The sequence below is a fragment of the Ranitomeya variabilis genome, chromosome 2 (genome assembly GCF_051348905.1).
Source record: "Ranitomeya variabilis isolate aRanVar5 chromosome 2, aRanVar5.hap1, whole genome shotgun sequence".
Taxonomy (NCBI): domain Eukaryota; kingdom Metazoa; phylum Chordata; class Amphibia; order Anura; family Dendrobatidae; genus Ranitomeya; species Ranitomeya variabilis.
The window spans coordinates 616,667,921-616,682,176 of NC_135233.1; the positions used below are offsets into that span (position 1 = coordinate 616,667,921).

The 14,256-nt window shown below is 44.8% G+C and overlaps 1 protein-coding gene across 1 annotated transcript in view; it reads right to left on the minus strand.

Moving 5' to 3' along the window:
• The window catches only part of CDH16 (cadherin 16), a 98,219-nt gene extending 86,070 nt beyond the window's left edge, over positions 1-12,149 (minus strand). Inside the window, exons 1-5 of the mRNA XM_077281655.1 lie at positions 12,075-12,149; positions 10,358-10,498; positions 9,324-9,441; positions 8,272-8,415; positions 2,986-3,182 (exon numbers count right to left, since the gene is read on the minus strand). Coding sequence (XP_077137770.1) covers positions 2,986-3,182; positions 8,272-8,415; positions 9,324-9,441; positions 10,358-10,498; positions 12,075-12,149 — 675 coding nt within the window. The remainder of the gene's footprint in view (positions 1-2,985; positions 3,183-8,271; positions 8,416-9,323; positions 9,442-10,357; positions 10,499-12,074) is intronic.
• Positions 12,150-14,256: the final 2,107 nt, after the last annotated feature.

Below are 14,256 nucleotides of genomic sequence, written 5' to 3' on the forward strand. Positions count from 1 at the left end.
AGGTCATTCCTATTGCTCCTAACCACCAGGTCATCATAACACCGTACGGGGTTAGTCGGTGAGTCCTCCTAGGAGCCATACAGAGATGGCTCAGCGGTCCTAAACTGAGAGAAGGTTGATAAGTTCTATACTGTGTTTAGTAGCAGAAAGGCAGTAGGCCCGGATGAGGAATGGGGCGGTCCTGCAACAGAGCGAGAGGCAGTAGGCCTGGGGCAGATAGACAGGCGGTCCTGCAGATGTAAAGGTGGAAAATGAAGAAAAGTTGATTAGCCTTATAGTGTTTTATAAGAAGGTCTTTAGTGGATTCAGCTCATACGTCCTTAAAGGTAATGTTAAATTATTGTTCAGAAATTGCACTAAGTAGAATACCCGGTTGGGTAAGAGAAGTTATTTATAGTATGTTATTTAAAATATTTAACCATGTTTGTAACGTTCAAGTGTCCTCACCTCCCATAAAGGGAAGCTCTGTTCAAATTTACTTGTTATTGCATTTCAAAAATTGTATGTCTTTTTGCTGACATGAATTGTTGTTTTCTTCCCAGTCCAGGAGTACTGGATTTAACCGGGGGGGAGTGCAGCGCCCCAGAGTCCTGGTCGTTGCAGTACTGATGCTCCGCCGCTAAGGGGGGCTATGGTACGTCTGATGGCACTGAAGGAGTTCACCTGACCAGGTATCACAGACACCAATACACTTCACAGTCTGGCCTCCAGGGGGAGCTAAGGGTGCTATGTATTAGGCCACTCCTCACAATCTGGTAAAACTGGGGGTTAGATAGGAAGTTAGAGAGAAGCTGACTGGGTTGGAACCAGGCAACATCCTGTGGCAGAGGGTGTTGCAGGGGAAGATTCAGGGGGGTCCCTGTCAGGGGTGGGATCCTGACAGAGGCCTAGCGAACAGAAAGAACGTTATGGGACCGCGCCTGCACTTCATCGCGGCGGTACCCCAAGAAAGGACAAGAAGCGAGGTTTATTGTGCTGAGTGAGAAACGAGATCAACGCAACAAGGAGAAACACCAGTAGGAGTCGTGCTGTAAGACGAGGCAACATCCTACTGAGGCGCGTAGCCGGTGGCCGGAAACGCCGAGGAAGTATTGAGCTCCAGGCCTTACTTCAAACCTACGGCAGGACAGTCAGTTCTAGGCGGGCTGTCTCACCCAAAATCACCTAAGCAGACACAGGGGGCAACATCGGGAGAGGGGCGACTCTAGGGTCCCGGAAGAACTCCAAGCCCACCCATCATACGGGTGCGTCCTAGCCATATCATCTGGGGGGACGAAGAAGAACATCATAATCGAGTTGTGAGGGAACTTCAGAAACAGACACAACAGTTGTGAGGACTATCCTGTAAGCACAGCAGGGAAGGACTACAACACACAAGCGCTAGAAGGTAGGCACAGATTTCCACCTGCAAAGGGAACTCTGGAGGTGCCATCGGACCAGCCGGACTCAGGTAGCCCGGATAACCGTATTCCGGACTGAGGCTCCTGAAGCCTTCAGTAAATAGGTAAAGAGACTGCAACCTGGTGTCCTCGTTATTCACCGCGACCTACACCGCACCACAACATCATCACATTCTCAACTTTCACTGGACGCCCCTCAGCAGGGTCACGGACTGGGCCTAGCCACCGTGACAACCCCAGAACTGAGACGCAGAGGCCCGGTACCGGGTGCCCCTCGGCCCTGCGGCAGTGGGGGCGCTCCATAGATGCCTGTACAGTATCATATATTGGAGGAGCACCAACGTGCCTGATGAAGATGTATCATATATCGGAGGAGCACCACCATGCCTGATGAAGATGTATCATATATTGGAGGAGCACCACCATGCCTGATGAAAGATGCCCGCACACCATCACATATTGGAGGAGCACCACCATGCCTGATGAAGACACCAGTACACCATCATATATTGGAGGAGTACCTGCACACCTGAAAACGCTGTTTTGGTGTTCACCGCTAAACATTTTATAACATTTGCAGTTATTACTTTTCAATCACTGCTTATTCTGCGGTTTCCCCCTCACATCCCGGACGTGTCGCCTCCTCCCTTTAGCGCCCACGGCTCAGGGTTTTCTGATACTTCCTGTAGATTGTTTTGCGTGGAAGCTTTGATATCACATGACTCCTGAGCGGCTGCTGCTCACGTATATTCACTATATGCTGTGCCCGTTTGCAGCTTAAGACGAGCGTCTCTGCGGTGGGTTGAACCTGGGTTACGAATTTAAATTAAAGTTATTGTGCGAGGAGAATAAGTGTTTTCCTTGTTTCCACAGCCTCCCGAATGTCATGAGATGAACAATATGATAACCGGCGTCTCCAGTAAATGAGAAAATCCTGAACTGAGGCAGAATTCATCGTTGCTATAGAAATGGTTGACACAAACACTGACAGTGTGGAAAGACGGCCTGCGGTATCTAGTGCTGTGGATGGAGCGTCCACCTCCCACACTGCACAGCGGGCCCTAACATGGACACACCGGGCCTCCACTCTATAAATCAGATTTCAGGACCGATAAAACTGTCTATGGAGCACCACCAATGTTTATATTCCTGCTAATGTCTTTATAGCGCGTCCTCTGCTCTGCCTCATATATATGACTCTATTAAATGGAGACATGACAGCGCCGGGGCACGCCTTATAGGATGTTTATTACAGTTTACTTCTTCAAAAAAGTTATTTTCCAGTGTGGCGTGCGAAGGATTCCCCCAACATACAATGAAAGTTTATTGTAACTTCTGGGAACTATTTTGCTCCAGCTGAATCTTTGTTTTCATATGGAAACTCCTGCTTGTAATGGCGGTATGGCATTAATTTACATCCCATATTATGTAGCAGCTAGACAGACTTTTCGCATAGGCTCTATAGTGTCTTGCCAACTTTTCTTGTTGCTCAAGTGCCTTCATGAAAGGACACTCCATTGTTTGAGCATTTTATAGTTTACAGACCTACGGAAAAAGATGTCACTTTTTTAAAACCTTTACTTACTCGAGAAATCCTATGCGGATAATTTCCCTTCCAATTCTCAGAAATGAACACCAGACTTGGACTAAACCAAGTACTTTCCGCCACGGCGATTTCCAGGGTCCCGGATGCTACGTTACCCTTGGGATCATCACCCAGATCTTTCACCTTAACTATGAGCCTGAAGTGGCTGTCATCAGCTCTTGATAAGTAAGTGACCCCTGTGTAATAAAAGACACTTCAAAAAGTTAAAAACTATGGATTAACCAGTTTGACAACACACATTATCGCTCTATTGTTTTACTTTTGTTCTTGCGATCGTACTTGGATCAATGTTATTCTATGGGACCGTGCACATGTTAGTCTGGGGAAAAAACTTCACAGCAAGCCCTGGTTTGATCTGATATTCAGATCGCACTCGGTTGTGCAAGTCCAGGTGAGCACACAGACGCGAGACGTTGGTATAGCTTCCAGATGACACATGGAATCATGGGGACTAGGACTACGTGGAAATTCAGGAGCCGACGGACAGATGGAGGGGAATCCAGTAGGAATATGGATGCAGGTTGAAACACAGTAGTACAAGTAATGAAGCACACAAAACCAGAAATACTAGTCTCAATCCCAAGACACAGGTGTGTGCCAATGGACTTGAAATGGGTCTGGGGAGATGTCATTGATCCGTGCTGATCCAACGTGGAGCACAACAAAGGGCAGCAGACCCAGGAGAATAGAGTGGAGTCTGGCATACCCAACATAGGCGTGTAACAGCTTTTTAGCCTGGGTGCCTATGGACAAGTTATTCTGGAGTATGCCTGCATCCATCAGAGTTCTGTATATTCAGAAAGTCATTCCAATGAGAATAGCAAGTCAAATTGCGATGTGGTGGTCCAACGTCCAGTCAACCGTGGCAGCCGGTCTTGTTCTGGGCACTTTTCACTTTTTAGGCCCTGGACCATCATGACGTTGTGGGGCCTGGTAAGCTCTAGAGGTACTCAGGATGCGGGACGGAAGAGAGAAGACTGGATGGCAGACCAGGGCAGCTCAAATCATTTTGCTTTTCTCTAGAATCCACCCTAAGTGATACGGTGGAGAGGTCTGAACCAAGGAGGAGGTTGGAGTGGTTTCACTTTGATTTCTGCCATTGATCACCCCCTCTGTGGCTTAACGATAAACGCCAATCAAATCAGATATTCTACAATTTTTGGGATCCATCGACAACGTTCATCCTGTTGCGTTATAACTCCAAAGACCAGGACATAAAACAATCTTACACAACCGCTGGAGATTGCAGCACGGTGACGACTTACATTAAGATCAGACCATTAGCGAGAGCTCGTCTCTGCTGAAACGTTTGTCCTTGGCGTCCTCAATACATCAGCTCTGCGGTAAATGAATGTATTGTACCCTCAGAATGAATTCATCACATTAGGCGCAGTGGAAGGCAATTAATGGAGCCTTGTGTTCTGAATGGATCAAAATGCTGAGATTTGTTTTGTTTTGTTTTTTTTTTTTCTTTCAAGAGCAGTCCATTTATTTATGTCAAAATGAGAGCGTGGAAAAAAAAAAGCTCTCATTAATCTATCAGTTCTGTGCCGCTTTCTGTATACAATTATCACCAGACAAAAAGTTTTCCACTTGCTTCAGGATTTACCTAAAATACTGTAAATGATGATTAGGGCTCCTTTCCACTTGCGAGAAAAAAAACGGTCCGTAATCTGGACCGAAAAAACGGATGTAACTATGCGATTGTCATGCGAGTGCAATGCGATTTTTAATCGCATCATCCGTTTTTTGTAATCGCATCATCCGTATGACATCCGTATTACTGTCCGTTTTTTACGCACCGGTGTCCTTTGAAAAGCCGGTAATTCAGCGCGGTGTACAGTAAAATCACACTGACAGGTTAGAATAGAGTAGATATATACACATAGAATAGGTATATATACATATATATATGTCAGTGAGACACCTATATACTGTATGTATATTTATATTTAATGCAGCGCTAGATAGCATAAAAGCCGCTAATTCAATTGCTGGCTTTTGCTCTCTCCTTCACAAACCCGACAGGATATGAGACATGGTTTACATACAGTAAACCATCTCATATCCCTTCTTTTATTACATATTCCTCTTCACTAATGTAAGAAGTGTCTGTGTGTCAAATTTGGGGGCTCTAGCTATTAAATTAAAGGGTTAAATCGCGGAAAAAATTGGCGTGGGCTCCCGCGCAATTTTCTCCGCCAGAGTGGGAAAGCCAGTGACCGAGGGCAGATATTAATAGCCTAGAGAGGGTCCATGGTTATTGCCCCCCCTGGCTACAAACATCTACCCCCAGCCACCCCAGAAAAGGCACATCTGGAAGATGCGCCTATTCTGGCACTTGGCCACTCCCTTCCCACTCCCGTGTAGTGGTGGGATATGGGGTAATGAAGGGTTAATGTCACCTTGCTATTGTAAGGTGACATTAAGCCAGATTAATAATGGAGAGGCGTCAATTATGACACCTATCCATTATTAATCAAATAGTATGAAATGGTTAATAAAACACACACACATTATTACAAAGTATTTTAATGAAATAAAGACAGAGGGTGTTGTAATATTTTATTATACTGGTAATCCACCTGAAGACCATCATCCTGAAACAAAGTTAAAAAAACAAACAACATTCCATACCTTCCGTCGTTATGTCCCACGATGTAAATCCATCTGAAGGGGTTAAATCATTTTACAGCCAGGAGCTGTGCTAATGCACTCGCTCCTGCCTGTAAAACCCCGGGTACCGAATGGAAAGCAGGGGATTGTCCTGTACTTGCCTTGAGTTGCGGTGATGCGCCCTCTGCTGGATGTCCTCATATGAACTCGAGCGTGGGAACTTTTACCAGGCTCCAGTTCATGAGGATATCCAGCAGAGGGCGCATCACCGCAACTCAAGGTAACTACAGGTCACCCTGCATTTCATTCATTCGCCGGGGTTTTACACACAGGAGCACAATTGCATTAGCAAAGCTCCTGGGTGTAAAATGATTTAACCCCTTCAGATGGATTTACATCTTGGGACATGACTGATCATCGGAAGGTATGGGATATTGTTTCTTTTTTATTTTTACTTTGTTACAGAACGAGGGTCTTCAGCTGGATTAAGAGAATAATAAAATATTACAACACCCTGTGTCTTGGTTTCATTAAAGGACTTTGTAATAATGTGTGTGTGTTTTATTAACCATTTCGTACAATTGGATTAATAATGGATAGGTGCACATAATTGGCGCCTCTACATTATTAACCTGGCTTAATGTCACCTTACAATAGCAAGGTGACATTAACCCTTCATTACCCCATATCACACCGCTACACGGGAGTGGGAAGAGAGTGGCCAAGTGCCAGAATAGGCGCATCTTACAGATGCGCCTTTTCTGGGGTGTCTGGGGGCAGATGTTTGTAGCCAGGGGGGGTCCTATAACCATGGACCCTCTCTAGGCTATTAATATCTGCCCTCAGTCACTGGCTTTACCACTCTGGCGGAGAAAATTGCGCGGGAGCCCAGGCAAATTTTTTCTGCGATTTAACCCTTTAATTTAATAGCTAGAGCCCCCAAATTTGACACACAGACACTTCTTACATTAGTGAAGAGGAATATGTAATAAAAGAAGGGATATGAGATGGTTTACTGTATGTAAACCATGTCTCATATCCTGTCGGGTTTGGGAAGGAGAGAGCAAAAGTCGGCAATTGAATTAGCGGCTTTTATGCTATCTAGCGCTGCATTAAATATAAATATACATATATAGGTGTCTCACTGACATATATATATATATATATATATATATATATATACACATTCTATGTGTATATATCTATTCTATTCTAACCTGTCAGTGTGATTTTACTGTACACCGCGCTGAATTGCCGGCTTTTCAAAGGACACCGGTGCGTAAAAATCGGACAGAACTTGCATGGTGCGAGTGCTGTGCGATTTTTTTCTCGCACCCATTGACTTGCATTGGCGAGTCTCGTCCGAGAATTGCAGCAATACGCAGCATGCTGCGATTTTTTTCTCAGCTGACCCAGATTTTTCTCAGTCCGATTTCGGCTGAGAAAAAAATTGCAAATGAAAAGACACCTATTAAATGACATTGGTCCGAGTGCAATCCGATTTTTTATCGGATTGCACTCGTCCGTTTTCCTCGCAAGTGGAAAGGGGCCCTTATTTTTAGATACTGGTTGCAGAGGAGGAACATATATGTTATGTGAGCGGGGGACATCTATTAATGCGTTTACTCCAGAAATTGGCATAAAAATGTTGCATATTATGGAGCATCTATTTGGAACGTTTGACATTTTTTTTTTTTTTAAGTATTGGAAGTTATCGGAAGGGAGAAGAGTGGTGCTGCAAACTCACTGCATCAGAAAGACCATAAAAAGTAGGACTGAATATACAGGCGCTTTTCTCTGGAACTGTATGGAGGATCTTAAAATATAATAATAATTATAAAACGCAATACTCATTGGAATAAAATAAGAGAAAAAACTTGACACCTTTTACCTAGTGACGGATCCTCTTTAATGAAGAGTGGAAAAATTAAGAGTGGACAGTGATGAAACAAACACGAGTCTTGGGGTTCGCGCAGACGATCGAATTTTCGGTCCAGGTGTGATCCGGCAAAACATCAGATTGCACTTGGACCAATATTAGCATATTGTGCTCTGCATATGTCTGATTTTTATTTTTCTTTCCCTTGGACCGAATCTGTCCTGGGGAAAAAAATGCTGCATGCCTGAGTTTAATCCGATTATCAGATTGCACTTAGCCATGCAAGTGAGTAAAAAAAAAACGGACTGCATTCGGACAACATCTGAGTGCAGTCTAATTTTCACGGACTGACAGTATGGAGAAGATAGACATTTTCTTTTTCTTCACATCTGAGAAAATCGGATCAAAGTCTGATCAGAGCATGCTTGGCATAATCGATCTGGTTTTTCTCTGAGAGAAAATTGGTCTTGTGATAATAGCCAGGGTTATTCTGGCTGTGACACAGGTTGCACGGCTCCATGTGCTGCGGTTACTCCACCGCGTAGAGCAGTGTGAATGGGAACGCATTGCAACCCCTAGGGTACATGTCACAAAAAGTTGTTGGATTTTTAGCAAGTTGCTTTTCAAGGTCGCGGTATCATAGATTACACAATATTCCATTCACCTGCATTATACTGCAGCTCATGGTGATCTGTGTCATGTCCAAAATCATTGTCTAGTCCCATTCTTCAGGCCACCACATTCATCGACCGTTTTAGCATTTTTTTTACCTTCCTCTGTTAAGGACACTGCTCCAGACCTCGGCTCCATCTGGAAGAGTTTCCGACCACCGCCGAGAATTGTGTAACGTAAATCTGCATTCTCTGACTCCGGATCATCAGCGTCTGTCGCCTGAAGGTGCAGGAAAGCAACACCTGCAAATGTGGAAGAGTTATAGAACTGCAGCTTATCATATTATTATAATATACATTCTGTCCAAAACCACAACTAATCTGATGATTTGGGCTGTATTTAGGGAACACAAGTCTGTTCCTTGCTCTGGACGCAGCAGCACCCCTTCTGCTGTTGTAGCATCTAATGGGCGCCAGATCCCAGATCATTCACTGTATTAACAAAAGGCGACAATTTGTTGCAAAATAAAGTGCACCCTCCCTGAGTAATAAATACCGGGGTGTAGTCCAGTACGGTTCTGTTTAGTGGGGTCTGCAGATGTTTTCGCACACGCGGAGCGCGGTCTCTATCACCCACTCATAATACGGGCTGTCCGTTGAGATTAGCAGGCTATAATGGTCCTATCTCTCCGGCCTGACATTTTAGCAGTCAGCCGCAGGGTGTGCGAAGTTTCGTATTGACATCTAAAAGCAGATCGGCAGCGGCACTTCCAGGAGAGGACATGGAACAATCAGTCACGAGCGCGCTGTATTTCATTCTTTGTTCCCATCTTCAGAATGTCCTCTCTAAAGGGTCTGCTAATCCCACCATGAAGCCCCAGCCTCACCCATCTGCACACTATCCGGGCTAGGAGGTCTCTACAGTATGAGAAGCCGTTCATGGCAGCATATTGGTAGGCCAAGCGGTGATGTACACAGGTGAACATGGCGTGCAATGCAACTGGTGAAATCCATGGAAGGATCTCCAGTAACACAGTTAGCCTAAACACTTTCATCTTTGGAAAATTGTTAAAACCCGGTGATCTTGAACCATATATTTGCCTCTCTACCTGATAAGTGACACAAGTAAATATATCAAAACAGTATTTAAAAATTGGTTTACAGTTTATGCAAATAAATCAAGATGTTCCACCATGATATACATATATTACCTGCTTTGCTTCCCCTGCTGACAATCCCATTCAAGGAGCTAACGTTCAGAATTGGCACGTTGTCATTTTCATCTGTCACCTCAATATATACAGTCACGGTCCGGTGTTCTCCAGCAACCTGTACAAATTAAAATATTACTATAATACTGCCCCTATGTACAAGAATATAACTACTATAATACTGCTCCTATGTACAAGAATATAACTACTATAATACTGCCCCCTATGTACAAGAATATAACTACTATAATACTGCTCCTGTGTACAAGATTGTAACTACTATAATACTGCTCCTATGTACAAGAATATAACTACTATAATACTGCCCCTATGTACAAGAATATAACTACTATAATACTGCTCCTATGTACAAGAATATAACTACTATAATACTGCCCCTATGTACAAGAATATAACTACTATAATACTGCTCCTATGTACTAGAATATAACTACTACAATACTGCTCCTATGTACAAGAATATAACTACTATAATACTGCTCCTATGTACAAGAATATAACTACTATAATACTGCCCCCATGTACAACAATATAACTACTATAATACTGCCCCTATGTACAAGAATATAACTACTATAATACTGCTCCTGTGTACAAGAATGTAACTACTATAATACTGCTCCTATGTACTAGAATATAACTACTATAATACTGCCCCTATGTACAAGAATGTAACTACTATAATACTGCCCCTATGTACAAAAATATAACTACTATAATACTGCTCCTATGTACAAGAATATAACTACTATAATACTGCCCCCCTATGTACAAAAATGTAACTACTATAATACTGCCTCTATGTACAAGAATATAACTACTATAATACTGCACCTATGTACAGGAATATAACTACTATAATACTGCCTCCTGTGTACAAGAATATAACTACTATAATACTGCTCCTATGTACAAGAATATAACTACTATAATAGTGCCCCTATGTACAAGAATATAACTACTATAATATAACACATGCAGCTCAGTCATGGAGATATATATTATGGCTTTACCGTCACAGCATATGAGTCCTTGTTTTCCCGATCAAAGGGCTTGAGAGCACATAAAACTAGTGAGTCTGGATCCAGCTCAAATATTCCTTCATCGTTTCCAGCCAGCTCTGCAATATACCGGCCATCTGCTCCCAGCTCTATCTAAAAGGGAATTTACTGTAAGGTTAATTGAGAGAATATTTTTGGCAAAGGACAAACAAGATCACTAGCCGGCATCCAGCGAGTGAGAATACAACGTGTTCTCGGGTGTGCGGCATTAACACATGCTAAGTCTCTTTACTATGGTTCCAAGTAGACTTATCAGGGGGCAGTTCTGTGCCCAACTATCAGATCAGATCAGATGTCGCAAATATATGAATAAACACTTGGAAACTTCACAACGTAAATGTGAACTGTGACCGGTTGGATGGGATTTCTGGAGAGCGTAAAATTTGTCAAAGCTTTGTCAATTACAGCAAACCGTAGCGCCCATCAGTAGCAAACAAGTAAAGAATTGGATCAGAAAATCTTCATATAGAAACCAGAATGACAAATACGATATTATCAATCAAATAGATCTGAGCATTTAGGTAAATGGAAATAACTGATTTTATATAAAGGAAACCTATTTTTAAAAATATAACGAGTTGAATAAATGTCTCATGAGATTCCCCACAGATTTGATGTAGAAAAGTTTTATATAGGTTGAAAAAAAGACTCGGGTACATCAAGTTCAACCTAGGTTGACCGCTATAAAGAAAAAAAAAAAAAAAACCTCCCGAGATGGCTCTGTGCCCCCTCTGCCAGAAGAGGAAGGCCAAAGACCGGCAGAGGACCCCGTGCAGATTATGGAGGAGCGGCAGCGTTTCTTTAAAACATGGCGCATTGCGGTTATAGATGTAATGCCACGTTCAAGTTACTGAGATATGGGTCGCGATGTTCGTAATCGCTGCCGAAACAGATGAGACCAAGAAACAGACTTTCTATTAGGGACTGATCTGAAACGCGTAGTCTGAATATAAAGTCTTTTCAGTCCTTGGTCTCAACTCATGCAACACCGCATCTTTTAACCATACCTCTGGGTCATTCTGAGTCGGCTTCGTGCACACGATGCGATTTTTGCTGCGGATCCGCAGCGGATTTGACGCTGCGGATCCGCAGCAGTTTTCCATGCGGGGTACAGTACAATGTTACCCTATGGAAAACAAAAACCGCTGTGCCCACGATGCGGAAAAATACGCGCGGATTCGCTGCGGAAAAAAAGAAGGCGCATGTCACTTCTTTCTGCAGATTCCGCAGCGGTTTTCAACAAGCACCAATAGGAAAGTGCTGTTGAAAACCCGCAGAGGAATCCGCAGGAGAAACCGCAGGAAAATCCGCAGTGAAAACCGCAGCGGTTTTGCACTGCGGATTTTCCAAATCCGCAGCGGAAAAATCCGCAGCAGAATCCGCATCATGTGCACATACCCTTAACATTCCACTCCCTTGGCGGGAGAGGAAGCACGTCCTTGTCAGTGTTCTGCCTGCCTCACAACATTCGGGTGAATCAATCCACCCACAATTTCCACCCACCCTTGCCCTGTTGGTCGCACTAGGAGCGCTATTCCATTTTTTTCCCTCACCTTTTAACTTACTGACACACGTGCTTTGTCGAATAACACAGATACTTTGCTCCTGTGGTGTGCGCAAATTGGAAAGTTAGAGCTTTTGTTCATAAACGCCAGCTATGCCAATCTACGCCAAGCACATGGCGGGCAGCCTTGACTACAAGGTGAAACTCTGGAGCTGCTTCTTCCTGTATTGTGATCGCCATTATCAAATCAGCGGCGTCTACGTGAATGTCATTGTCTCGCACGTGGCTCTGCTTTTTGCTCTCTCAATTTGTTTTTATTAAAAAGTTCTGAAAAAGGTCAAGTTGCTCCTGTGGCACATGTCCTGTGCTGAATCACTCTGCCTTTCTCTAATGCTAATTGTCTGCCACAAGGTACTTGTGAATTTCCAAGCCCTGACCTCTCCGACATCAATTAGCAATGCTACTGGTGGATGCTGCTGACTCATGTGGAGCTGTTGCCCATGCGAAATAACAAAAGTTGCACAGTACAATTTTTTCCATCAAGATGATCAAATCAATCTGATTAAATTCTACATTTATCCTTTAGTAATCTGCCCATCATCGGGAGAGAAATCAAGTGTTGATGTAGGAATACAATGGTTAGGACTTCATGGTGGTGTCTGGCTTCTGCAGCCTATGGTGAGGTGAATTTGCTAAGCAATGGGTCAAGGTGAGATGCACGATCAGAGGTGTTGACTAGCCTGCCAGCACATGGAATGGTGTGGACTTGTAGATCTAGCTATGCAGAATGGCATGTGGATCGGTGGAGCAATTAGTGCTAGATGCAGCAGAATAGAGAGTGCAAACTGCACAATGGAGCAACAGAGATGAGTATGCAGACAAGTACAGTTGCAGCGCCCCCACTGCCGCAGGGCCGAGGGGTACCCGGTACCGGGCCTCTAAGTCTCTGCTCTGGGGTTGTCACGGTGGCTAGACCCGGCCCGTGACCCTGCTGAGGGGCGCCCAATGAAAGGTGTGGATGGTGGTGGTAGTGCGGTGCAGTGCTGGTCACAGTAAATAACGAGGACACCAGGTTGCAGTCTCTTTACCTCTTTACTGATGGCTTCAGGGTCCTCAGTCCGGAATACGGTTAACCAGGCTGCGCAAGTCCAGCCGGTCCGATGGCACCTCCAGAGTTCCCTTTGCAGGTGGAAATCTGTGCCTACCTTCTAGCGCTTATGTGTTGCGGTCCTCCCCTGCTGTGCTTACGGGATAGTACCCACAACTGTTGTCTGTTTCTTGTGTTCCCTCACAACTCGATTCTGATGTTCTTCTTCGTCCCCCAGATGATATGGCTAGGACGCACCCGTATGACGGGTAGGCTCGGAGCTCTTCCTGGACCCTAGTGTCGCCCTTCTCCTATTGTTGCCCCCTATGTCTTCGTAGGTGATTAGTGTGAGACAGCCCGCCTATAGCTGACTGTCCTGCCGTAGGTTTGAAGTATTGCTTGGAGCCTAGTACTTCCTCGGCGTTCCGGCCACCGGCTACGCGCCTCAGTAGGATGTTGCCTCGTCTTACAGCACAACTCCTACTGGTATTTCTCCTTGTTGCGTTGATCTCGTTTCTCACTCAGCACAATATACCTCGCTTCTTGTCCTTTCTTAGGGCACCGCCGCTATGAAGTGCAGGCGCGGTCCTGTGACGTTCTCTCTGTTTGCTAGGCCTCTGTCAGGATCCCACCCCTGACAGGGACCCCTCCGAGTCTCTCCCCGCAACACCCTCTGCCACAGGGTGTTGCCTGTTCGATTCCCAGTCAGCTTCTCACTAACTTCCTATCCAACCCCCAGTTTTACCAGATTGTGAGGAGCTCCCCCTGGAGGCCAGACTGTGAAGTGTATTGGTGTCTGTGATACCTGGTCAGGTGAACTCCTTTAGTGCCATCAGACGTACCATAGCCCCCCTTAGCGGCGGAGCATCAGTACTGCAACGACCAGGACTCTGGGGCGCTGCACATTGATGCATCAGATTTGAGGGTGTGGACTTCACATTGAAGAAACAGACACAAGTATGCAGACAGGTACCTTGTTGCAGCAGATTTGAGAGTGTGGATTGCACCCTGGAATAACAGAGATGAGTAGGCTGAGAGGTACCTTGATGCAGCAGATTTAAGAATACAGACAGCTCCTAGAACAGTAGAGCTGAGTTGGTAGTGCTGGGTGTGAGAATAGCTCTTAAGGCCCCGTCTCACATAGCGAGATCGCTAGCGAGATCGCTGCTGAGTCACAAGTTTTGTGACGCAACAGCGACCTCAGTAGCGATCTCGCTATGTGTGACACGTACCAGCGATCAGGCCCCTGCTGTGAGATCG